General features: G+C 42.4%; 1 protein-coding gene across 1 annotated transcript in view; it reads left to right on the top strand.

The window, feature by feature from the left end:
* LOC137524772 (partitioning defective 3 homolog B-like) overlaps positions 1-25,029 on the top strand; it is a 546,555-nt gene that overhangs the window by 376,982 nt on the left and 144,544 nt on the right. The window contains exon 3 of the mRNA XM_068245010.1: positions 17,793-17,922. Coding sequence (XP_068101111.1) covers positions 17,793-17,922 — 130 coding nt within the window. The remainder of the gene's footprint in view (positions 1-17,792; positions 17,923-25,029) is intronic.

Here is a 25,029-nt window from a genome sequence, read left to right as displayed (position 1 = left end):
TACAGCTGAGAGGAACAGCTGTGTGAGGAATCAAATTGCTCCTAGTACTTGCCCTAATGTGTGCTACAACATACAGCATTTAAAAATAAATGCATACATCGATAGTATTCCTTTAATGTGAATTTATGTGGTTTTCGTATTGCTTAAAATATTTGTGACAGTTACGAAACCTCAGATCTGTACTAGACTTTTTGTATACCAATAAAGGTCACTTGTAAGTTTGTTTAATCTAAATACTAGAAGAGACATCATTTTTTAATCTAAATGCAGGATGAAACTTGCACCATTAAGAATGTAAAAAGCTTTTTTTTTCTCATATCACCCATGTGGAAAAGTAAATTTCCCCTTAACTACTTTCGCCTTTTGGACATTGCTATTTTGTCCAATAGGCTGCATCTGCACTGCTGCACTCGCTTCCGTGCCGTGCCTGCGTGCTCCCGTGCCGCCGCTCGTTAGCCTGGTGATCAATTAATGGGAACAATTAGTGTATGCCTACAATTTTATGCACTAATTGAAGAGCGTCCCATTGGCTGGGTTGGGGGAGGTATCTTAGTCCCTTTGACAATTGTTTGATACTTTATATTTATTGTCTAATTTTATCTATTTATGGTGTGCAGTATTTGCATATTTTTTGTATTCTTTTTCTGTTGTTTTTTTCCTGTTGGATTTCTGTGCTGCAGCATCCCACAATACTAATTATCTGCATATGTAGTTGGGCAATATTCTTTTTTCGCCGCCAGGTGGTGTTGATCACAGGACATTTTTGTTGTGGTCTTTACTTCTTATGAGTAGATCAAGTGACAGCTTTGTTGCGGTCTTGTAACGAGATTATTGCAGTCTGCTGGAGGCTACATCCTTTGTGACGTATAGGGCCCCAGTTAGTGAGTGGCGATCTGAGTGGTGGAAGACCTGGGTAGGTCCTGCCCCTCCTTTCCTCAGTCGTGTTTTTTTTTTTGAGCTGCGATTTGAAGCGCTGCTCTGTGATCAAGATGAAGATTGTGTATGCAGATTGTGGGCATGCTGGGGTGCAGGTATATTTATGATTGTGTCATTTATTGAAATTGCTAAGCCTCAGTTTATTTACACCATTTGGGTTGCTATGCAGCGGTCTTGCATGGAAATTGGTGCTTTCTTTGATGACAGCCTAATGGGGCGTGTTACTGGCTTTGACCCTTCCTTTTAACATCTGTGGAATGCATATGCAATTATCTTGGATGTCATGTGATGCTTCTACTGCCAGCAGTTTCCCATCAGGTCCACCTCAAGTGAACAATCCTGATTGGTGGGTTTGCATTTTGGGGCTTTTTGGTGATTGGTCATAATCTACTATTTAAATGTTGTGTATGTGTGCAATAATGGAGTGCACGGTTTACAGCTTGAAGACGGACAGTATGCCCGAAACAGCTCTTGGCCAGTGTCTCTTGCAGCTTTTTTTTAACATGCACACGTGAACTTTTTCTGCATGTTGGACTCGTTTATCCTTCATACTATGCAATTGTTAATTATCGACAGGTTTGTGCTGGAATGCCTTTGATGGACTATGGGGGTCTCATAACTCCTATCTAATGCAAGTTGCCGGCACCTGTCTGTGACACTACATGAAGGACTGTTTGTACAATAAATATTCACAATGATTTGCATTCAATTTGGAGTGTGCTGATCTTCTGTTCATTTGAGATAAATTGTGATAGGGACATAATTTAAATTTTGTAATAACCAGGACAAATAGGCAAATAAAATACCTGGGTTTTAACTATGGTAAACATGTATTATTTAAAAAGCTATAATGGCCAAAAACTATGAAATAATTATTTTTTTTTCAATTATTTTTCTTAATACTCCCAATAAAATGCATTTAGAAAAAATTATTCTTAGCAAAATGTACCACCCAAAGAAAGCCTAATTAGTGGTGGAAAAAACAAGATATAGATCAATTTATTGTGGTAAGTAGCGATAAAGTTATTGGCGAATGAATGGGAGGTGAAAATTGCTCGGATGCATAAGGTGAAAAATGACTGAAGGCTGAAGTTGTTAAAGGAGGTCCCATTTGCTGGCACTAGCAAAGTATGAGCAGGAGTGCATCAGATACATGTTTTTCCCCTTTTTGGGATTTTTTGGGATAGGTTTTACCTATCGAAGCACATTTTATTTTTAAACTATAATGACTGAAAACTGAGAAATAATGTATGTTTTCATTTTTTTCTTATTATTTCCTTTAAAATGAATATTAAGTAAAATAATTTTAGCAAAAAGCACCACCTGAAGAAAGCCTAATTTGTGGCTAAAAAAACAATATATAGATGATGTCAGTGTGATAAGTAACAATAAAGTTATTGGCTAATGAATGGCAGGAGCGTGATGTGAAAATTGCTCTGGTTTTTAAAGTGGACCTGAACTCTTGCAAAGGACAGAAGGAAAACATAGAGAAGTGCACCCTGTATGTATTTAGAGAATCAAATTCCTGTCTGTCTAATTCCCCCTAATTTGTGTGTGTCTAATAACAAATTGTAATCTGATCTCTCCCTGGTGTCACATGACTGCCATAGGCAGAGATAGCAGATAAGCCGATTTGAAAGCACTGGATGTTAACAACATGTCTGCTTCCATGAATCAGGAAGTAGAAACTGTGCAAATTTATTTTAGGATTTGTATGAGCTGTAACCAAGAAATGTTTTTGTTTAAAGGTTATAATGCTATTGCTCTGAGTTCATATCCGCTGTAATGGGGAAAAAAAACTGTGTTTAGGAAGTGGTTAACTAGGCCTGTATTTAACATTGAATCTTAACCTGCTGCTGACGCCTCGGCGGCAGCCCCAGGACCACCTATCACAGATCGGCGTAAAGTCCTGGGGCTCTGAATTGCGGGCGATCGCACGCACGTGTGCGTGCACATCGCCCAGCATCCCTTGCGCCCCCCCTCCGTCATCAGCCCGCCAGCCAATGAGCTGCACTGGCGGGCTGTAGATTTACGATCTGGCCAGTAGAATGCGTATAATACAGGTAGTAAACAACCTGTATTATACTGGCTGCCTCCTCCGGTGGTCACAGCATTCCCGGAAGACAACCAGAGAGGACGGCAGCCCTGTATGTAAGTTTGCACACGTTTTCCTACTCGATTCCCCCCCCCCCCCGATCGCCGCTGATCACCCCCACTGCCCCCCTCACTGGCCCTGACAGGCGTCTGACTGAGGTCTGATTGAAATCAGATCGCCTGTCACAGCTCTGATCGAGGTCTGAGTGACATTGAGTGACATCCAATTGTCTGTGCACTGTGGATTGACATTTGACCACCTGTCACCAGCTCTGTTTGGCCTTTGATCATCTCTGATTGCCCTGTGATTGATCTCTGTTTACATTGCTTGGCATCTGACAGCTGCACTGTGATTGACATCTGGCCGCCTGTCATCAGCTTTGATTGAGGTCTGAGTGACATCTAATCGGTCTGTGTACTGTTTTTGACATCTGATCGCCTGTTTGCACTGTGATTGGCATCTGGTCATCTCTGATTGCCCTGTGGTTGATTGCTGTTTACATCCTTTGGCATCTGACAGCTGCACTGTGATTGACATCTTGTCGCCTGTCACCAGCTTTGATTGAGGTCTGAGTGACATTTGATTGAGGTCTGAGTGACATATTATTGTCTGGGCGCTGTTGTTTGACTTCCGATCGCCTGTTTTCACTTCGATTGGCATCTGATTGGCCTCTTGATTGCCCTGTGATTGGCTCTGATTGACCTCTGTCTGTTTCTAATTGCATTTGATTGCGTTTGATTGCATTTGATTGCCTCTGATTGCATTTGATTGTTTTTGATTGCTATCTGATTTACTAAGAATTTATCTGATCCCCCCCCCCCCCCTCTCGTCACTATCGTAGTGATCTAAAAACAGGCCAGTGAGTTAGCTAGGCCGCTTTGTTAGGTCCCAGCCCACAACACCGCAGTCACTAATAAGTCGCTGATTAGCGTCATCACTGTCGCTAATCAGCATTGGTACCGTATAGTATCTGTGAGTGATCAGTACTGATCACAGTCAGATCTATATAAGTACGTTAGGGTCACCTTAGAGTAGGCTCCACTAAAAACGCAGTGTTTGCCCGATCAGGCATGATCATTTGGCCACACTTGCGTTCAGCCCGCCCCACTGCAGAGAAATACATTTTTGGCTTCTGATCACTGCAAAAACCCAACCTGCGGCGCTCTAAAGATCAGTTTTGATTTTTTTTAATCAAAACTGAGCGATTGCAGCTGTTTACTTAACAAATACTTCCATTTGCTAGACAGGTGCATTTTTTCCTGGGTAGTCTCAGAAGAAAACCCCCTAAATTTAGCAGCCCCAAATGACAAGAAAGGGGTATTCCCTGCAAGAGGCCTACAGTATTCTGGCCGAGTCGGGTGAGAGTGATTGGGACTTCTCATCCAATGAATCATCCGGCTCAGAATTTGAACCTGTAGAGGACAGTGGCTCTCTGACCGATTGTTCTGATGACGAGGTTGGGGTCCCTGCTAGCACCAGGCGTACCCGACCCCATGTCAGTGGACTGCAGGTGGCGCAGGATCAACTTCAAGGGCAGCAGAGTGGTGGTAGCGCTGATCCAGGTTTTCATGGTGAGGCATGCACCAGCAGCGCAGCACATCTTGGACTTGAAACCAGTACTGCCATAGACCCTGGTGAAGTGGCGAGCACCAGCATGGCAGTTGAAACTGGTTCAGTGGCTCGTGCAGTAAGACCCCAGTCACAGCCACCAGAAACACGGGCCCGTAGTACCTCTAGGCTCCCAGAGGTGCTGGCAAACCCTGATTGGAAGTTCCCTGATTCCGCCGCACCCGTAGTGCCCCCTTTCACGCCCAGTCTGGAGTCCAGGTGGAGACAGATCATCTAGGATCAGCCCTAGACGCTTTTCATCTGATCTTCACCGAGGATCTCTATGACTTATTCGTGGCAGAGACCAACCGTAACGCCACACAATTTATTACCGCCAATCCGAACAGCTCCCATGCCCAGTCTTTTTGGTGGAAACAGGTCACAGTTTCCGAATTTAAAATCTTTTCGGGCCTTTTCCTCAACATGGGTCTAACTAAAAAAAAATGTATTGCGGTCCTATGGGTCTACGCACCCAATACATCACATGCCCATGTACTCTGCTGCCATCTCCAGGGCAAGTTTTGAGGACATCCTGCACTTCCTGCACTTCAATGACAATACAACCTGTCCTAAAAAAAGACCACCCTGACTATGACCGGCTCCACAAAATTCGGCCCCTCATAGACCACCTGTCATCCAAATTTGCAGATGCTTACACCCCTTAACAGAACATCTGCATAGACGAGTCCCTCGTACATTTTACCAGGCATTAAGCAGTACATCCCAAGCAAGGGCGCCCGGTATGGGGTCAAGCTGTATAAGCTCTGTGAAAGGGCCACAGGCTATACATATCGTTTTAGGGTCTATGAGGGAAAAGACACAAAATTGTAGCCGGTCGGTTACCTGACTACCTGGGGTGCAGTGGCAAGATTGTGTGGGACTTGGTGTCACTCTTATTCCACAAGGGGTACCATCTCTATGTGGACAACTACTACACAAAGTGTGGCCCTCTACCACCATTTGCCTGCCCCTCTCACTCTTCCTGCACAGAGAGGGGCAGGGAGAGGTGGCGACGCGCCGTGATTGACGTCAGGAGGGGCAGAGCTGAAGCTGAAAGCTCTGCCCCTTCCAGGAAATGCTGGCGGATTGCCCCCCGGGCGATTTGGGGGCTCTGCAGCCCTCGTTTTGCGGTGGGAACACGGTGGATTACTTGTAATGGGAGCACTGAAGCGAACTATAAGTTAAAATAGGCAAAATAGTTTGCTTCAGAGTGAATTTGATTTTGAAATAAAAAATAAAAATCACTGCAAGGGCGTTGCGGGATCTGCTGATTGACTTTTTTTGTGAAATCCCTTATGCGGCCCAGGCTCATCCTGACTTTGCCTCCTGCGGCCCCCAGGTAAATTGAGTTTGAGACCCCTGTGTTAGAGACACAGGATCAGCAGGAGAGTCAGGTAACTGGTATTATTTTAAAAGGAAAAATCCATATCTTTCTCAGTTTAGGTTCCCTAAAGCAACCTTAAGCAACCAAAAAGCACACTTATATAGCATCAGCTGATCCCCGTTGGTTCCGGATAACCAAGACTCTACTGTAGATTGTATTTGTACCACAGCTGTGCTGCATTCATATAGCAGTTGTAATTACTTTGCAATTTTGCACATACAGCAGAACTGAACATGCTGTATTTGGAAATCTATAGTGCAACAAAAACAGCGAATAAACAGTGACTCAGTAGTAGCTTAAATATACAGTGATGTGAAAAACTATTTGCCCCCTTCCTGATTTCTTATTCTTTTGCATGTTTGTCACACTTAAAGGGACTCCGAGCAGTGCAGAAACTATGGAAAGATGCATATCATTTTAAAGCTCTCTTTCTCCTCTTTCCAATGATATATAAACCACCGCCCTACGCCTTTTAGTTTTCGCTATTTTCACGATCAAAATTGCCGCGGCCGCGACTTCGATTGCAAAAATAGAGAAAACTAAAAGGCGTAGGGCGACGATTTAGGTGTCGCTAGAAAGAGGAGAAAGAGAGCTTTAAAATGATATCCATCTTTGCATAGTTATATTGTATTACACAGGGTGACTTTTTCTCAAAGTCAGCAGCTCCATTCAGCAGAAAAAGTCGCCCTGTGTAATACAATGTAACTATGGAAAGATGGATATCATTTTAAAGCTCTCTTTCTCCTCTTTCGTCGCCCTACGTCTTTTAGTTTTCTCTATTTTCGCGATCAAAGTCGCGGTCGCGGCAATTTCGATTGCGAAAATAGTGAAAACAAAAAGGCGTAGAGTGGTGGTTTATATATCATTGGAAAGAGGCGAAATAGAGCTTTAAAATGATATGCATCTTTCCATAGTTTCTGCACTGCTCGGAGTCCCTTTAAATGTTTCTGCTCATCAAAAACCGTTAACTATTAGTCAAAGATAACATAATTGAACACAAAATGCAGTTTTAAATGATGGTTTTTATTATTTAGTGAGAAAAAAAACTCAAAATCTACATGGCCCTGTGTGAAAAAGAAATTGCCCCCTGAACCTAATAACTGGTTGGGCCACCCTTAGCAGCAATAACTGCAATCAAGCGTTTGCGATAACTTGCAACGAGTCTTTTACAGCGCTCTGGAGGAATTTTGGCCCACTCATCTTTGCAGAATTGTTGTAATTCAGCTTTATTTGAGGGTTTTCTAGCATGAACCGCCTTTTTAAGGTCATGCCACAACATCTCAATAGGATTCAGGTCAGGACTTTGACTAGGCCACTCCGAAGTCTTCATTTTGTTTTTCTTCAGCCATTCAAAGGTGGATTTGCTGGTGTGTTTTGGGTCATTGTCCTGCTGCAGCACCCAAGATCGCTTCAGCTTGAGTTGACGAACAGATGGCTGGACATTCTCCTTCAGGATTTTTTGGTAGACAGTAGAATTCATGGTTCCATCTATCACAGCAAGCCTTCCAGGTCCTGAAGCAGCAAAACAACCCCAGACCATCACACTACCACCACCATATTTTACTGTTGGTATGATGCTCTTTTGCTGAAATGCTGTGTTACTTCTATGCCAGATGTAACAGGACACGCACCTTCCAAAAAGTTCAACTTTTGTCTCGTCGGTGCACAAGGTATTTTCCCAAAAGTCTTGGCAATCATTGAGATGTTTTTTAGCAAAATTGAGACGAGCCTTAATGTTCTTTTTGCTTAAAAGTGGTTTGCGCCTTGGATATCTGCCATGCAGGCCATTTTTGCCCAGTCTCTTTCTAATGGTGGAGTCGTGAACATTTACCTTAATTGAGGCAAGTGAGGCCTGCAGTTCTTTAGATGTTGTCCTGGGGTCTTTTGTGGCCTCTCGGATGAGTTTTCTCTGCGCTCTTGGGGTAATTTTGGTCGGCCGGCCACTCCTGGGAAGGTTTATCACTGTTCCATGTTTTCTCACTGTGGTTCGCTGGAGTCCCAAAGCTTTAGAAATGGCTTTATAACCTTTACCAGACTGATGGATCTCAATTACTTTTGTTCTCATTTGTTCCTGAATTTCTTTGGATCTTGGCATGATGTCTAGCTTTTGAGGTGCTTTTGGTCTACTTCTCTGTGTCAGCTCCTATTTAAGTGATTTCTTGATTGAAACAGGTGTGGCAGTAATCAGGCCTGGGGGTGACTACAGAAATTGAACTCAGGTGTGATAAACCACAGTTAAGTTATTTTTTAACAAGGGGGGCAATCACTTTTTCACACAGGGCCATGTAGATTTTGAGTGTTTTTTTTCTCACTAAATAATAAAAACCATCATTTAAAACTGCATTTTGTGTTCAATTATGTTATCTTTGACTAATAGTTACCGGTTTTTGATGAGCAGAAACATTTAAGTGTGACAAACATGCAAAAGAATAAGAAATCAGGAAGGGGGCAAATAGTTTTTCACATAACTGTAAATGGGCTGGCTGAGTATATAAACTTTGTTTTATGCATGGGATATTACATATCCGTGATTCTGCATTCTGCATTTTTTTATTCTTTTTTGAATGAATATTGATGCACACATTTGTGATTTTTGTATATGTTTTGAATGTGAAAGTAAGCTCTGCAATTTTTCCAGGTATACCAAGGAAGTTAATTTACATGAAAAATACATCTCTGCGGAAGTTGCCAACAATGCCAACACTTTTTAAATAATAATAGTAAATAAAAGTAAATAAATAGTAATAGTAAAAAAAAGTAAATAGTGTTCTATTCTAGTGAACTAAAAATTGCATGCGATTTTTTTGTGCAACACCAATTTGTCTTGAATTGAACCAATTTGATTTGAAATAGAACACAAGAATAAGCAAACCTGCCATCCACATTTTAAATGGAAACAATTTGCAATAACACATTTGCATACCATTTCAATTAATATGTGATGCCAGTGAAGTACAAGATGTGCAGCAATTGCAATTTCAGAAAATCACAATGCCTTAAAGGGAATGTCCAAGCAAAATAAAAAAATGAGTTTCACTTACCTGGGGCTTCTACCAGCCCCATGCAGCCATCCTGTGCCCTCGTAGTCACTCACTGCTGCTCCAGTCCCCCACTGGCAGCATGCCGATCTCGGAGGTCGGCGGGACGCATTGCGTACATTTTTACGCATTCCCGCTAGTGCAGGAACATTAACACATACATTTTTACGCGTTACTGGTTCAATGCGTACATTTTTACGCATTGAACCAGTAACGCGTAAAAATTTATGTGTTAATGTTCCTGCACTAGCGTAGCGGGAATGCGTAAAAATGTATGCAATGCGCCCCGCCGACCTCCGAGGTCGGCAAGCTGCCAGCGGGGGACTGGAGCAGCAGTGAGTGACTACGAGGGCACAGGATGGCTGCATGGGGCTGGTAGAAGCCCCAGGTAAGTGAAACTCATTTTTTAATTTTGCTTGAACCTTCCCTTTAAAGTGAAACTACAGACACCAGGAACATATCATTATCTCACCTGGTTCTCCTAGCTGTATTATGATTGTTTTTTGCTTGGATTTAATCTTGAGCAGTGAATTAGAATGAATGAAATACAGAAATATAAAGCCATAATATCAAATATAAAACGTGAGAACATACATTATGTCATTGTTTATCATCAACAATAATGTGTGCATTTGATTTAAACTTTGGAGATGCATTGTTCTACTATAAATGTAAATGACCTCAGATTGCATCTGCCACAATGAATGAGGATCTTATGTCAGACTGTTAGTGAATTTTTAAAAATTTTATACTGTTCCATATGGTGATGAAAGTATAGAAATGAATTTCAACCTTGCTGACTATTATATATACAGTAGGTTGTTTTTTAACTTCTTCTATGCGGGCATGTTGGACCACACTACTGTGTTCATGTTCATTCAGATTCATTTTCTTCTTAAATCAGTGCAATTGAATGTATAAAAATACGTTATTACTATGGTTGGTGTTGTTTTTGGTGTTTTGTATTTTACTTTACTTATTTTATTCATTTATGATTTCATAAATATGTTTGTATAGATTTGCAAACATGAATTGGCATGGTCGGAAACGACGATTTTGCATAAGTTCCGATTACCAAAAATGCCGATTAACATTTCCTATTTCAAAAAATGATTTCTCATTACCGATTTCCAAGGAATGTCTTTTTTGGTCATTTTGGTAATAGAATTAGTTAACCACTTACTGCACCTAGTGCAGTATATCTACAAACTGGGAAACTTTATCTGACGTCCCAGGGATGTAGAAACTCGTTTTCTGCTACAGGCGGCTGCCGCTTGCTCCCGCACGGGTACTCATCGCTGCCTGTTAGAGGGAAGATCAACTTAGTTCCCATTCATTGATCTAAGTCCCCGTGTTAGTGATTGCTGGCATCAATGAGATGCCACGGTCATTTGTAACTAAGGAAGTAACACGTCCACACATTACTTCCTGTTCACGTACTTATAGTACACTGATAGGAAATAATGCGCGAGGACATCTTGTGACCAAATAGTAAAGTTACACCTACATATATTTATTTTGATAAAAACAACCACACTTACATTTAAAATCAACTCCTTCCCTCCCACACTCTTCTGTAGTACCCAAATATTTTTTTTTTGCATTAAAAAAAAGATAATTAAAAAATACATACAGTAAATAGTTACCTAAGGGACTGAACTTTTTTAATATGTATGTCAAGAGGGTATATCACTGTTCTTTTTTAATGTATGAGCTTGTAGTTAGTGATGGATCCAAAACTGAAAAAAAAATGCACCTTTATTTCCAAATAAAATATTGGCACCATACATTGTACTAGGGTAATATTTTAAATGTTGCAATAACTGGGACAAAATGGGCAAATAAAATGTGTGGGTTTTATCCACAGTAGAATGTTTTATTTTAAAACTATAATAACCGAAAACGGAGAAATAATGATCTTTTTCAATTTTTTTCTTATTATTCCAATTAAAATGCATTTAGAATAAAATAATTCTTAGCATAATGTACCTCTTAAAGAAAGCCAAATTGGTGGTGAAAAAACAAGATATAGATAATTTCATGGTGATTAGTAGTGATTAAGTTATTGGCGAAAGAAAGGGGGGAGTGCTGACAGGTGAAAATTGCTCTGGTCCTAAAGGGGAAAACCCCTTCAGTGGTCAAGTGGTTAATTATAATACTTCTGACTATTGAAATATTGAGTACATAAAACAGTAAGGAGTCTTTGGGCAAGGCTACCTAGAGATCCTGATCGACAGTGGAGTGCACACTAAGTGGCTGCAGCTCTGAAGTGCTCTGAGTCCGCCGGGAGAAAAGCATGATATACAAGGTTGTGTGTCCTGTCTAAGTGACTGTGTTAATACACTTGTCTATCGTTCTGCCAATCTGCTTATTTGCACAATCAAGTAAAGGCATTTTTATGCTAGCTGTCGCTAATTTTCTGTATTAAATGCAATATTAGTATCGTAGTTTCACCAAACTCTCTCATCAGCCCTAGAGAAAGCTGCTCCCCCAATATTCCGCCGCAACCGCCCCCCCAACACCCAGCCCTGGCACACTTCCCATACTTGTAACCTCAAGAGGGTAACACACGCCACTGAACGGAAATGGAGGAAAACTCGGCTTAACCAGAATTTCCTACAGTACAAGACTAACCTGCTGCAGTTCCACACTACCCTTGCTGATGCAAAGCAAGAATACTTTACCAAGCAGATCGGAGCACAAGCTTACAACCCCCCGGTGTCTTTTTGCCACTTTCAACTCCCTGCTTAAACCCACACCCCCACCCTCTGTTTCCTCCCTCTCTGCCACAGATTTAGCCACCCACTTCACCAACAAAATTATCTCCATCCGTCAGGAAATATTCAATCTTCACCTCCCACCCTCTCCCAACCAGCTCCTCCTCCACCCTATCCTCTGCTCACCTCCTTCACCCCTACTACCACTGAGGAAGTCAACCACCTACTGCAGACTTTCCATACCACTATCTCACCCCTTGACCCCATCCCTTCTGATTTACTCCAGCCTCACTTCACAGATTTGGCCCCAGTCCTCACTACTCTGTTTAACCTCTCCATATCCACAGGCACTTTCCCCTCAGACTTCAAACAGGCCACAGTACTACCCCTGCTCAGGAAACCCTCCCTCCACCCCTCACTACCCTCCAACTACCACCCTATCTCCCTCCTCCCCTTTGCCTCAAAACTCCTTGAGCATCTGGTTCACAAACGCCTGACCCAGTACCTCAATGCCAACTCACTGCTAGACCCACTGCAATCTGGATTTTGGCCTGCCCACTCAACCGAAACAGCTCTCACCAAAGTGGTCAATGACCTTGCCTTAGCTAAAGCTGAAGGTAAATACTCCATTCTCCTCCTCCTTGACCTTTCAGCAGCTTTTGACACAGTAGATCATCCCCTACTCCTCCACTCCCTCCAGTCCATGGGCATTCATGCCCTGACCTGGCTTTCATCCTACCTCCTACCTCTCCAACTGCTCCTTCACAACCTCCTTCAATGAGTCCTCATCCTCCCCCAACCACCTCTTGGTGGGAGTCCCCCAAGGCTCGGTAATTGGCCCCCTACTGTTCTCCCTATACACATCCTCCATTGGCAAAATTATATCCTCCATGGGTTTTAACTATCATTGGTATGCAGATGACACCCAGATCTACCTCCACACCCCTGACATATCCCCCACTACCATGGACAGGGTCTCCTCCTGCCTATCAGACATCTCCTTCTGGATGTCCACTAGGTTTTTAAAACTAAATCTAGGCAAACCAGAATTTATGATCTTCCCACCCCGGCCATTCCTGAACCTCCCAGATGTGCATGTCATTGTTAACCACACTACCATTCGCCCTACCTCTCAAGCCTATGGCCGGGTGTCACCCTGGACTCTGCACTCTCCTTCACTCCCCATATCCAAAACCTCACAAAGTCCTGAAACTTCCACCTTAGTAACATCTGCAAGATCCGCCCTTTCCTGACCTCTGCCACCACCAAACTCCTCATCCATGCCCTCATAATTTCCCGCCTTGACTACTGCAAAGCCCTTCTGTCTGGTCTCCCTATGACCCGAATAGCCCTGCTGCAGTCCATCATAAATGCGGCAGCCAGAATTATCCACTCCTCCCATCAGTCCACCATGGTGGCTCCCCTCTGTGAATCCCTCCACTGGCTTCCTATCCAGTCCAGAATCAGATTCAAGATACTGTGTCTGACCTACAAATCTGTCCACAAAACCTGTCCAACCTACATTTCCGATCTTACGCAGAGGTACACACTTAGCCACTCATTCCACTTCTCCAATGAACTGACCGCCCCCTCCGCATCACCCAGTCCCACGCATGCCTCCAGAACTTCTCAAGAGCTGCTCCAACACTATGGAACTCTCTACCTCCACCCATTAGGGCAGCCCTCTCCTTCAACATCTTCAAGAAGGCCCTCAAAACTCACCTTTTCACTCTGGCCTACCACCCCTCACAAGTGCTCTAAACCCGCAGCTGAACTCTGGTCCCCTACCTTTCGTGTCCCTACCTCTCCCTCTAGATTGTAAGTCTTTGGGCAGGGTCCTCCTCCTTTTGTGTCCTACCTGATCATGCACCTTCATTACTGTGCACCCATGCTATGCATTTGAGTAAACCTAACTTGCCTAATCTCCATGCTCCCCTCCAGTGACTGACTAAGCATTACCTTGTACTCATACTGTGCTGCGTGATCTAGTTTTTCTTGTATTCTTGTATTGTCATATTGCTGTATGTCACCCCTAAATATTGTCTGTAACCTAAACTAATGTCCAGCGCTGTGTAATATGTTGGTGCATTTTAAATGCAATAAATAAATATACATATTATCATACATATCAAATCCTCATTTATTTGAACTGATTGGTTCGCAAACACTACGAAGCGAACACTGTTTTTGTTGAGTAGGTCACAACTTTCAGAGTTGCAAATTTTCCATACTAAAGTTATATGTGTTTTATATCATTAAAATCTGACAGCCATTCTGGATGTTGCTGTTCTATTTATTATTAAATACAAATGGTTTGATAATAATAATAATAATAATACTAAGGTATTTGTACAGAAAACATACAAAAATTGCTCAGTACCAGGGCCACTACTGGTGAAGTTCAAGTAGTATACCACTACTGCACCCAAGGTAAGGTTCCACAGAACTTTAAAATGATTTTACCTCAAATTAGTAGACTAAGAGCAGGGGTCGAGTCCTGCGTGAAGACCAGAGCAGCGGCACGCACAGCGTCCACCCGGAACACTGGAGGAGGTAAGTCCCGCCCACCGATGCCGCTGCCAGTCACCGCCGCCGCATCTTTATGGAGGGGAGAGCCAGGGAGAGGAGCCCCAAGGTGAGGGATGGGGGGGAAACGTCCGCCCTTCCCCACGCTGCGCACAATGCTCCTCTTTGCTGCGCTGCTCCCCTCCAGCCGGGGGGGGGGAGGGGGGAGGAGGACAACTGGCTACATATACTGGGGGTGACTATACACCTGGCTACATATACTGGGGGTCACTATACACCTGGCTACATATACTGGGGGCCACTATACACCTGGCTACATATACTGGGGGCCACTATACACCTGGCTACATATACTGGGGGCCACTATACACCTGGCTACATATACTGGTGGCCACTATACACCTGGCTACATATACTGGGGGCCACTATACACCTGGCTACATATAGTGGGCACATATACCCCTGGCTACATATACTGGGCACATATACACCTGGCTACATATACTGGGGACACCTATACACCTGGCTATACTGGGGACACCTATACACCTGGCTATACTGGGGGCACCTATACACCTGGCTATACTGGGGACACCTGAACACCTGGTTAGATATACAGGGGACACCTATAGACCTGGCTACCTATTCTGGGGACATCTATACACTTGGCCACCTATTCTGGGAATATCTTTACACCTGACCACCTATTCTAAGGACATCTATACACCTGGCTACCTATTCTGGTGACATCTCTACATCTGGCCACCTACTCTGGGGACAACTATACACATGGCTACTTATACTGGGGACACATATAGACCTGGCTAGCTATACTGGGGTACCTATTTTGGGAGAACTGCTGTCAGATCTGTATTTTTGGGGAACCGCTGATGCCAGATTACGTGTATTTTGGGAACTGCTGCCAGATTGTGTATGTTGGGGACCCCTACTGCCAGATTACATGTATTTTGGGTGTTACATGTATTTTGGGTGATCCACTACCAGGTTTCACGTATTTGGGGGAACTGCTTCCAGATTATGTGTATGTTGGGGGAACTGCTGCTGCCAGATTGTCTATTTTGGGGGAACCACTGCCATAATATCTGTATTTTGGAGGAACCTCTGCCAGAATGGGCTCTATTCTCAAAGAGCCAAATTTTCCGCAAAATGTTACCGATATATTCCCGCCAGCGGTAAACTCCGCATTTTTTCCCCATTCACTAATATTTTCCGCATGTTTTCCGCATGCGGGAAAAAAGATGAAACAGCCATTATTCATGCGGGAATGATGCGATAAAAAGGTCGCATGAAAAAGTGTTAAAAAAAAAAAGTTAAAGTCCAGCAAGCACAGCCCTTAAGCCTCCACACTTCATTAAAGTCAATGGGATGCGGAATATATCACCTACTACTTGTAGGTGATAAAAAATCGGTAATTAACGACGAAATGATGCGCCTGAACATTTTTGAGAATTGATCTTTTATTGCGGAAAATACCGACTTTTGCGGAAAGTTTTCCGCAAGAATCCCGCACTTTTACCACACTTTTTCCGCATGCGGGAAAAACATGCGGAAAATTTAGAGAATGCAAACTTGACGGTATTTTGGGTGCAAACTTCCCGCATGTACTTTACCGCATGCGGGAAGTCTTTGAGAATAGAGCCCATTGTGTATTTTTGGTGAAATGCTGTCAGATTTCATCTACTTTTTGGGGATACTCTACGACAGAGCTCAAACTTCCCCTGGCAGACCTTTTATACCACTGCTAAGGCCATGTATATTTGGCCCCACCCATGACCACACCCACGCTATGCTTAACCACGCCCATTTTTGGGCGTGGCGCAGAGGTTTTTAGGGTGAGTCCACTCACTTCTTTTTCCAGGACTAGACCCCTGACTAAGAGGGGAGACGAAGTAAGCCTTTTGTGGAGCCTACAAAATATGTATGAGTTCTAATAGCAACACTATCTAATGCCAGTAAGTACATCCCTAAACTCATTATCTAACTTTACTAAGGGAAAATATAATCAGAAAGGTTATATTTTCCTGCTGATCCCTGATCGTCATGTGCTTGGGTTTGTCTGGCTCTAGGGATTTCTCCTCCATAGCAACAAATAATCATGGGCAGGACAGGCAATAATGGAAATTGCTAGCCCCTACAAGTTGCATGGCTTTCAGTTGGTTGTAATGTCACTGCATTGTTGGCAGCCCATGTCTGTATTAGCCATAAACTGGCTTTTCGCTGATACACATGACCACTTGTTCAAGCATAGAATTATCAGATTAATAATAAATATGAAGGAAACCTCAGGTACAGAGTAAAACATCATGATTAATTTTGTGAGCAAATCATTAATTTTTTGTGATCCATAACACCCCATAAATTTTGACCTGTTGGTGGGTACAAGTCAACCAATCATGATTTCCTATAACAGTAACCAAAGAAACCAAAGACCACTAAAAACAATGCATGAGAATGGCTCTTTGCATAGTGGAATTCAAATCTCTCAAGATGTGAACAGTTTTAGAGTTTGTGTTAAGTTTTGAATATACAGTATATTTTTTATAAATATTACCAGTTAGTACACATAACCAAACAGATGCCTACATTCTAATAATATGGTAAATATGAACACATAACAGTATTTCAAATCCATAAACAATTCTAACGTTCTTGTATTAACTTCTGATGGATCTTTAATAAGAGCGAACAAAGCATATTTAGACTCTTAGCACACAGTGCTATGTGCTGATGAGCAGAACCAATCAGATACATGCACTGGTGTTATATGTATACAGTACAGGGATTTCACAGGTTATTGTGTCTTGCTGCTGTCATGCTTCCCTTTAATCCTTTTGCCAGTAACAGATTCCCAAGCATATTACTTCTTTAGAACTAGTTGAGCAATATCAGCTCTAGTTTTCGATTCAGTGACATTTGGAAGAGTTTAGGATTTGCACACAAGTCTGGTTAGCTTGGGGTTAGTAAAGGTCACAATGAAGTAAGGTACACATAAATTATGAAAACGGAATCAACAAATACGTGGAAGATCTTTACAGCTGCTTCCAGCAAGTGAAGAGAAGCAATGGTTCACTCTTGATTGTCTGGATACTGAAAAATATGCTTTGAAAATGTCATCTTGCAGGTGTTTCCTTGTATGTAAAATGTGTGCTCTGTCTTTTTATTCAAGCAAGATTATCATCACTTTGGGGCAATGGAAACAGTATTTTCCATCATTGTTTGCATAACATTAAATATTCATGACCCACTAATTTAAAGATAAGCTAAGGAATATTTTCATTGTCTGAAAGACTCATTTTTATTCTGAGCAGTGAAACCACTAATATACGTATTATTCAACATCCAGATGGTAACAGGCTTCATTGCATATAATGTCTATAAACATTAACAATTTGCATCAGTGCAAGGAAGTACCTTTCAGCAAATGGTAGTTATAAATATGTATTTTATGTATTGGCTTTATCTTTTAGAGGCCACCCCGCATCTGGGAATGTAGACTGTATCCAACAGCTACGGATGGAATACCACCAGGCCAAACGTGACGGCTTCTATGAAGTAGATAATGTGGTAGGACAGCCTTTAGAATATGAACAGACTTGGGTAAGTTGCGCAAATCATATTATCTATATAGTATCATCAATTGAGTTTAGCTAAAAAAGAACCCGTCATAGGGGAGCTACCATTTTCTTTTATTTTAAAACTGTAAACTTTAAAATTGCTGACATGGAACAAGCACAGGGGTGTAACTTGGTGGGGGGAGCAGCCCCTGCTACTTCAGGGGGGCCAAGAGGTGTGTCGGGAACCCAACTACTAACCTTCCCTTTCTCTGATATTACAGATCAGGTGTTTTTGTGGCTACACATGTTATGAGTGGGAAGATCCTGATGGCCACACTTGTCTGATGACCCTTGTATGATAGACCCCCATGTTGTGAGGGTCACCAAGAGGAGGCAAGGGAAGTGTTGTGAACATTAAGGGGCCCCATCAAAGTTTTGCTTGGAAGCCCCATGATTTGTAGTTGTTCCCCTGAACAAGCATGCTAGATACTATCCAGAAACTTGCTGGTCTCATCCATATTCTGCTCTGAGAGTCGCTATAAAACAAGATTAAGGATGACAGTCCCATGGACCAGCACCATTAACAATAGCCTGGCAGTGACTGCTTCCATACATTAGTTCTGTCATGTTCCTTTTAAATGAGATGTATAGTGATTTCCTTTACATTCCCTTTTATCTGGTCATATTGAAGAATTTGTATCAGTTGGTATAAACAACACATGCACTCAAGCAACACCACAATAAATATACTTTAGTAATCTGGTACCTGTTGGGCATGATAGGGGGCAAATGGTAGGAGAAGCGAGCAGGGGGGAAATATATAGAACAGAAGTGTGGGGGATGGGTAGAAAAACACTAGAATGGATACAGAGTAAGTATAAGTAAACACTCACACTTACACTCACTGGTGATAAGGATAGGTGCGTTGTGTAAGGAGAAGCACAGAGTGAGAATGGTTAGAACAGGTAAATGGTTTTGTAAATGAATATGAGAGGGATATTGTTATCTGCCACTGCATCTTCAGCATTCTCCCATAATGAATTTTTTTTGGCTGATTGCCATTGTGTTCCACACAGCAGAACCCATCTTCGTCCTGTTTCTTCTCATACTTTCTTCATACTAGATTTCATCCTGCTTGGCAGAGAAAAAGTGAAGTCTGCACAACAAATTTGTGTGTAAACAAATTATGCCGGTGGGGATTAAAGTATTAAATGATTTTCATTTTGTGGAGGAAAAGATTGAAAGCCTTGTTCAGCAAACATTTGTATTAGACTTCTGCCTCCCTTCCCTTCATCTAGTCCTGTAACTCCAGTGTAGCTGTTTGAAAATAGTACATTTATACCCCTTTATTATCTTGAAAACAGCTGTTGTCAGGGCAAGGCCACTGCAGAGGCTTGGGAGGCACCAGCCTCTCGGTGACAGCCCCGAGGATGTGCCTTCCCCCTCCCCTCCCCTACTGCTCACTAGGCAATTGATAACACTACTTGTGCAGTGCTCTGCCTGCAACTCTGCATCTCTGCATGTTGAGCGGCTGCCTAATACTGCGGGTACTCTGGCTATCCAAATTAGAGAGGGGGCTACCTAATACTGTGGGAATATCTGGTTACCTATACTGGGGGGGGGGGGGAGAGAAAGCCTGCCTAATACTAGAGTAACATCTAGTTACCAATACCCGTGGGGTTACCTTATACTAGTGGCAGATCTGACTATCTAAACTGGGAAGGTGGGGCTGCCTAATAATGGGAGCACATGTGGCTACCTATAGTGGGGGGGGGGAACCTACTTTATACTGGTGGTTGTAAGAAGAAAAGCAGCACAGAGAGATCTGGGAGCCCAATCTGGTGCAATATCGTTATTGGTTCACAGAGGTGAAAAAATCAGCAGTGTATATACTCACAAAATTGGGTTGCTGGTAGAGGCAACCACTCGTTTCCACCACTCAGCCTTTCAAATGCTTTATGGTCACTGCCCCAGAAAATTGATTTTAAGGTTGAAGGAAATTCGACCAAAAACTCACCCCTAAGAGTAGGGGATATGTGAAATATTCTAAAATTGGATAAGGAGACGCCTGGGTTGAAAGGATATACTATATTTCTACAAGAAGTAGTTATGTACGATACTTCTCAGAAATTAGACATGTCGAGAATTGTCCAACCTTATAGATGTCCCATAGTGGAAGACAAAGGATGGTAGGATATCAAGATTAAAAAAAGTCAAGTTAATTGGTGCACTTAGACAACGCGTTTCACGGCTAGAGCCGCTTCCTCAGGTCAATAACAGTGCCTTTAGAAACAAATGGCGGAACTTAGAGTGACAATCAGAATATAAACATAAAACATAAAAAGAAAATAAAAAGAATGTGTACACATAAATGATTAAATCTAATATAACTATGACCATTTACTTTAGGTTTGTATATTAGAAATTACATCAAAACTCAATGGTCACATACTATAATCTAGTCTAAAATGTTTTAAGAATATATATGAACATCTGCATAAGAACATATAAGAATATATAAAACATATGCATAATGTATATTTCAGGAATCTTTGATTGTTAGACATAATTGTGGACAAAAATGTTGTTTGAGTCTGGTGACGGCTGTCCCCCATATTTGCACATTCATACTGTAATGATCGCTTCTGCAGCATGTACTGCTGGCTGCAGAGGTACTGCAGCCAAGCAGTTCTGATTACTTTACATGCAGTTGCTAGCATAGTTCTGCATGCATTGCTTGTGATAGTCTGTCAGCTAGGGAATGGTAATCAAGCCAGCCTGCTTGTGACTGATTACCATTCACCTGTGTGGAGATTTGCATCTCTGCTCTCATTGGATGACTGCAGTATAAAGGTTTGCTTCCTGCAAGCGTTCTCCGCCCATCATAGTTTTCAGCTTCAGCTCGGTCTAAGCTGTGACTGGGTCCTTTGATACTGTGAAATATAGTCCTTGTCTTGTTACATTCTAGTTCAGTTATCCTGTGGAGCTATGCTATCCACAGGGACATATATACGTACTTCTTCTAGTATAGAGATTTTGTATTACCTAGCCTCATTCGCTGTATTGTTCCTGATTCTAGTCAGTATTCCTTGCTTATGTTATACTGTATATCGGTTCATCGCCAATATATACATATTCTAGTCAACGTTTGTTATTTTCCTTGTATTCGTGCTACATGATATATCAGTGCCGCTGATAAACACATACTCGAACTGTTGGTATTCTGTGTCTAGCTAGTCAGTTTTTAGCATGTTTCGGTAGTTTGCGCTTAGCGTGATCACCCCTGCTTAGCTAGCCTAGTCCTGTCCTTGCGAGGTAGCCATTGCTGCGGTTGCTATAGGCTACCTCACTCCAGTCTGTCCTGTATCTGTCTTTATGTTTGTTATTGCAGGAGCAGCGCAACATCGCACTGCGCTGCCATTGCGTATTATCGGAAGCCCAGAGCTGCAGTCGCTCTGGGCAGCCTGTGCAGCCTCTTCCATTATCCAGCTCTTAGCTTTATTGTGCTGGGTGATCAGACAGAATGCCCCCCAGCATTACATTATGATGGGCCAAATACAAAATCAAATGGAGGAGGCTTCTGACACCGTTTGTTATGGCTCCCTGTCTTTTAAACGATTTGAAAAACTTGGCCCTGAAATTGCAGACAAATTTATACCAGAACTGGTTAGATTTTTGGCAAATCCAGATTTTCGGAATTCTGCAATTTCTACCTGGACTGATCAGATCGTTTGCACTCTCTTTAAGGGCAAATGTTTTGATTGGGCTGTTGATGTTCTGGATCACACTCATTTGAGACAAAAGCCTCTGGAATTCATAGCTTTTGTGATTCACAACTGGTTATGCATAGATCCATTGCCATTTCCTCTTAATGAACTCCTGACTGCTAGTCAATCAAATGTTTCTTCAGTAGCAGTTGAAAGCAATCCGTATGCAGCAAAGTCTGAGGCCTTGCATAAGACTACGCATCAGACTATGTCATTAGCAGATAATGAAATGCAATTGTCTTTCAGGGGAGTCAAATGGACCTATGAACCTACCAATGAACTGTCCTTGCTAGCTAGGGAGAATAAAGATTTTTGTTAAAAAGAATTGTCTGAATATTCTTATGAGGAAATATTACAGAGCATAGAGCAGATCCAATTGTTTGTACAACAGGGAAAATTTACATATTCTACAGTTCAACACCTGTTAGAAGTTCTGGAGATTCTTAAGAATAGAAAATACCCTAGTAATGAATCCATCCATGTTCCTGTCCCAGCTCCACCTGTAGGCTGTGTTCTGTATGAATGCTCAGCTTTTGTCGAGAGTGCATGGGAGCCCCCGTTTGAGAAATGGGAGATTGAAGCTCTGGTCTATGAATTGGAGTGTGATGCAAAGTCTTTTTGTGATTATTACATTGCCAAGAGTGAAGCAGTTTTGAATACATGCATTGAGTCTGCTTATCATTTAATAAAAAACTGGTGTGTGTTAATATGACTTTGTGATTCCGTTGATTAGTATGTGGAAAATTATTGTGAATGAATTACATGCGCTTCAATCAGCTGATACCAGGGAAAGCACACTGTCAGTTGGAGATGGTTCCACTTCTCCTGTAAATGTTCCTTTAATTCAGCTTCAATCAGCTGATACCAGGGAAAGCACACTGTCAGTTGGAGATGGTTACACTTCTCCTGTAAATGTTCCTGTAATTCCGCCTGCTTGGTTTGCTCCAGATGCACACCTTGCCTCTCTAACCCGTTATAACAGTGGCAATAAATCTTTTTTGGAATTTTTGCGGAACTGCAAAATTTTGAATTCATGTTCCTTTTTCAGATCAGCTACTGCAGTTCAGCAGTCCAGGTTTATTATCTTGTACCTGCTTGATAGCAAGATGAGAACTTGGGCTGAGGAACTTGCTGACAAAAATGAGGAGGTTTTTGATGACCCCCTGGAATTTGTTAAATTGATCGCAAAACGTTTTGCGAAAAAATACAAACGAATTCCTACTGATTTGTTTTCTGCATCCTGCAAATCATATGATCCAGCAGACACCAATAGAGGCATTACATCATTTCCTGAGTCTCAGCAGTCTAATGTTCTAGTACCCAAAGTAAAGCCCAATCTACACGATACGATTCTATTTACGATTCGATTAAATCCAACATGTCCGATCCTGATTCGATTCGATTCAATTCGATTTGCTATTGTTTTGCAATGGCAAATCGAATTGAATCGAATCAGGATCGGACATGTCGGATTTAATCCAATCGTAAATAAAATCGTATCGTGTAGATTGTGTTTAAGAGCATATGTGAATCCTATGATAGGCAGAATCGCTTAGTATATTAAAGGTGTAAAAAGATCTACGTATGTTCCTGACTCAGATCCGTATGAATGTTTTCCTGACACGAGTATGTGGGAACCTCCGTTTGAACAATGGGAGATCGGAAGTCTGGTTGATGAGTTGGACACTGATTGGAAATCGTTTTGCGATTATTATATCGTGAAGAGTGAAGTGTTCTTAAATGCTTGTATTGACTCTGTTTGCTCTTTCATTGAAACTGGTGAATGTGAAGAAGACTTGGTGAACCCAATGATTGATGTTTGGGAGTTGATTTTGTCTGAATTTCATACACTCCAACCAACTGATACCAGTAAAAGCACATTGTTGGCTGGCGATTGTTCCAACTTTTTTGAGGCTCAGCGATCGAGCCTGGAGACCTCGGAGCCTTTGTCTCCGAAATTTCCAGCTTCGCAATCGAGTGTGATTTTGGATTCGCAGATTTTGCGTTCTGATTCCCCTGACTCAGCACGGTTGGCTGAGTTTTGGGATGACACAGAGCTTCTGTTATGTGATCCTGATGCTGAAAAATCCTTGCCTTGTCCAGAGAGTGTTTCTGTGACTTCTCCCTGTGTCATGGATAGCTTAATGATGATTCCCAGCGAAACTGAAGTTTCTGGGTCTTTGCATTCATCAGTGAATGTTCCAGTAGATTTGCCCTGTACCATGAATTGTGCAGTAGATCTCTCCAATGAACCTCAGGTCACAGAATCATTATGCTGTTCGGCAGGTGCTTCCATGGTTCTGCCCTGCAATATGGACTGTTCAGTGATCCTGTCCAGTGAAGCTGAGGTCGCAGAGTCTTATGCTTCACCCAGTACTCTGGATACTTCAAACCCTCTAGCAGAGGACTCAGTGGCACTGCTTACCTCAGTGGGTGTTGCAGTAATATTCACCTGTTTAGCAGCTGTCTTGGAATTACAGTCCACTCTAAATAAACTTGATGAATCTTTGTCCAGTGAAGCATTGTCCTCGTCAGGGGGTATTTTGGATACATTGCCCTGTACACAGTCTGATATTACTGAGGTTGTGGAGTCCCTGTCCGATGTTGTAACAACCGGGGAACTCCAGCCCTGTCCTCTGAATGTTTCAGAAGTCTTGCCCTGTAACATGGATAATTCTGATTCTCTGGTAAAAATAGAGGTTTCAGAATTTCACTCCGGTATAATGAGTGTTCCTGAAACCCTGCCTTGTATCTTAGAAAATTCTGGTTCTCTGGCCGGTGTGGCAGAGGTTCCAGAGTTCCCTTTCTGTCCAGTGAGTTCCCCAGTTTTGCCTAGTTCAGTGGGGGTTGCTGCAATACTGACTTCTTTTGCAGCTCTTTTGGAGCTCCAATCCAGTGTACTAGAGGAGTCTCTGGCGAGTCCAGAGGAGGTTATAAAACCCCTATCTAGTTCGGTGCATACATCAGAAGATTTGTCCTGTCCTGTATATGCCCCTGAACATGATTTGTTAATAACCTTGCTAGAATCAGTGACATCTAAGTCTGATCCTGCATTCTGTAGTGAGAGTCCAGTAGCTGTGAAGCCTAGTCGTGATGATTTTCTGCCCAGTTCTGTTTTCGGTCCTATCATGACTGACTCTGAGGTTCACAGTTCCTTGACATGCCTAGAAGTTTCTCTTGTACCAGTGTGCCCAGATGTGCTCTGTGTGCCAGAATGCCCAAGTGTGTCTAGTGTGCCAGCATACTCAGATGCTTCCTTAGGGGAGACATGTTCTGATATTGCCAACCTGCCTGCATGCCCAAAAATGGTTCCTGAAAGTCCTGATCTTGATGTTGGTCCTTGTAACCCTGATTCTGGAATTGCCCTAGGTTCCATAGGGGTT

Source organism: Hyperolius riggenbachi, chromosome 7 (genome assembly GCF_040937935.1).
Source record: "Hyperolius riggenbachi isolate aHypRig1 chromosome 7, aHypRig1.pri, whole genome shotgun sequence".
Classification (NCBI taxonomy): domain Eukaryota; kingdom Metazoa; phylum Chordata; class Amphibia; order Anura; family Hyperoliidae; genus Hyperolius; species Hyperolius riggenbachi.
The sequence above is the reverse complement of the archived record's forward strand: the minus strand, read 5'-3'. Positions and strand labels throughout refer to the sequence as shown.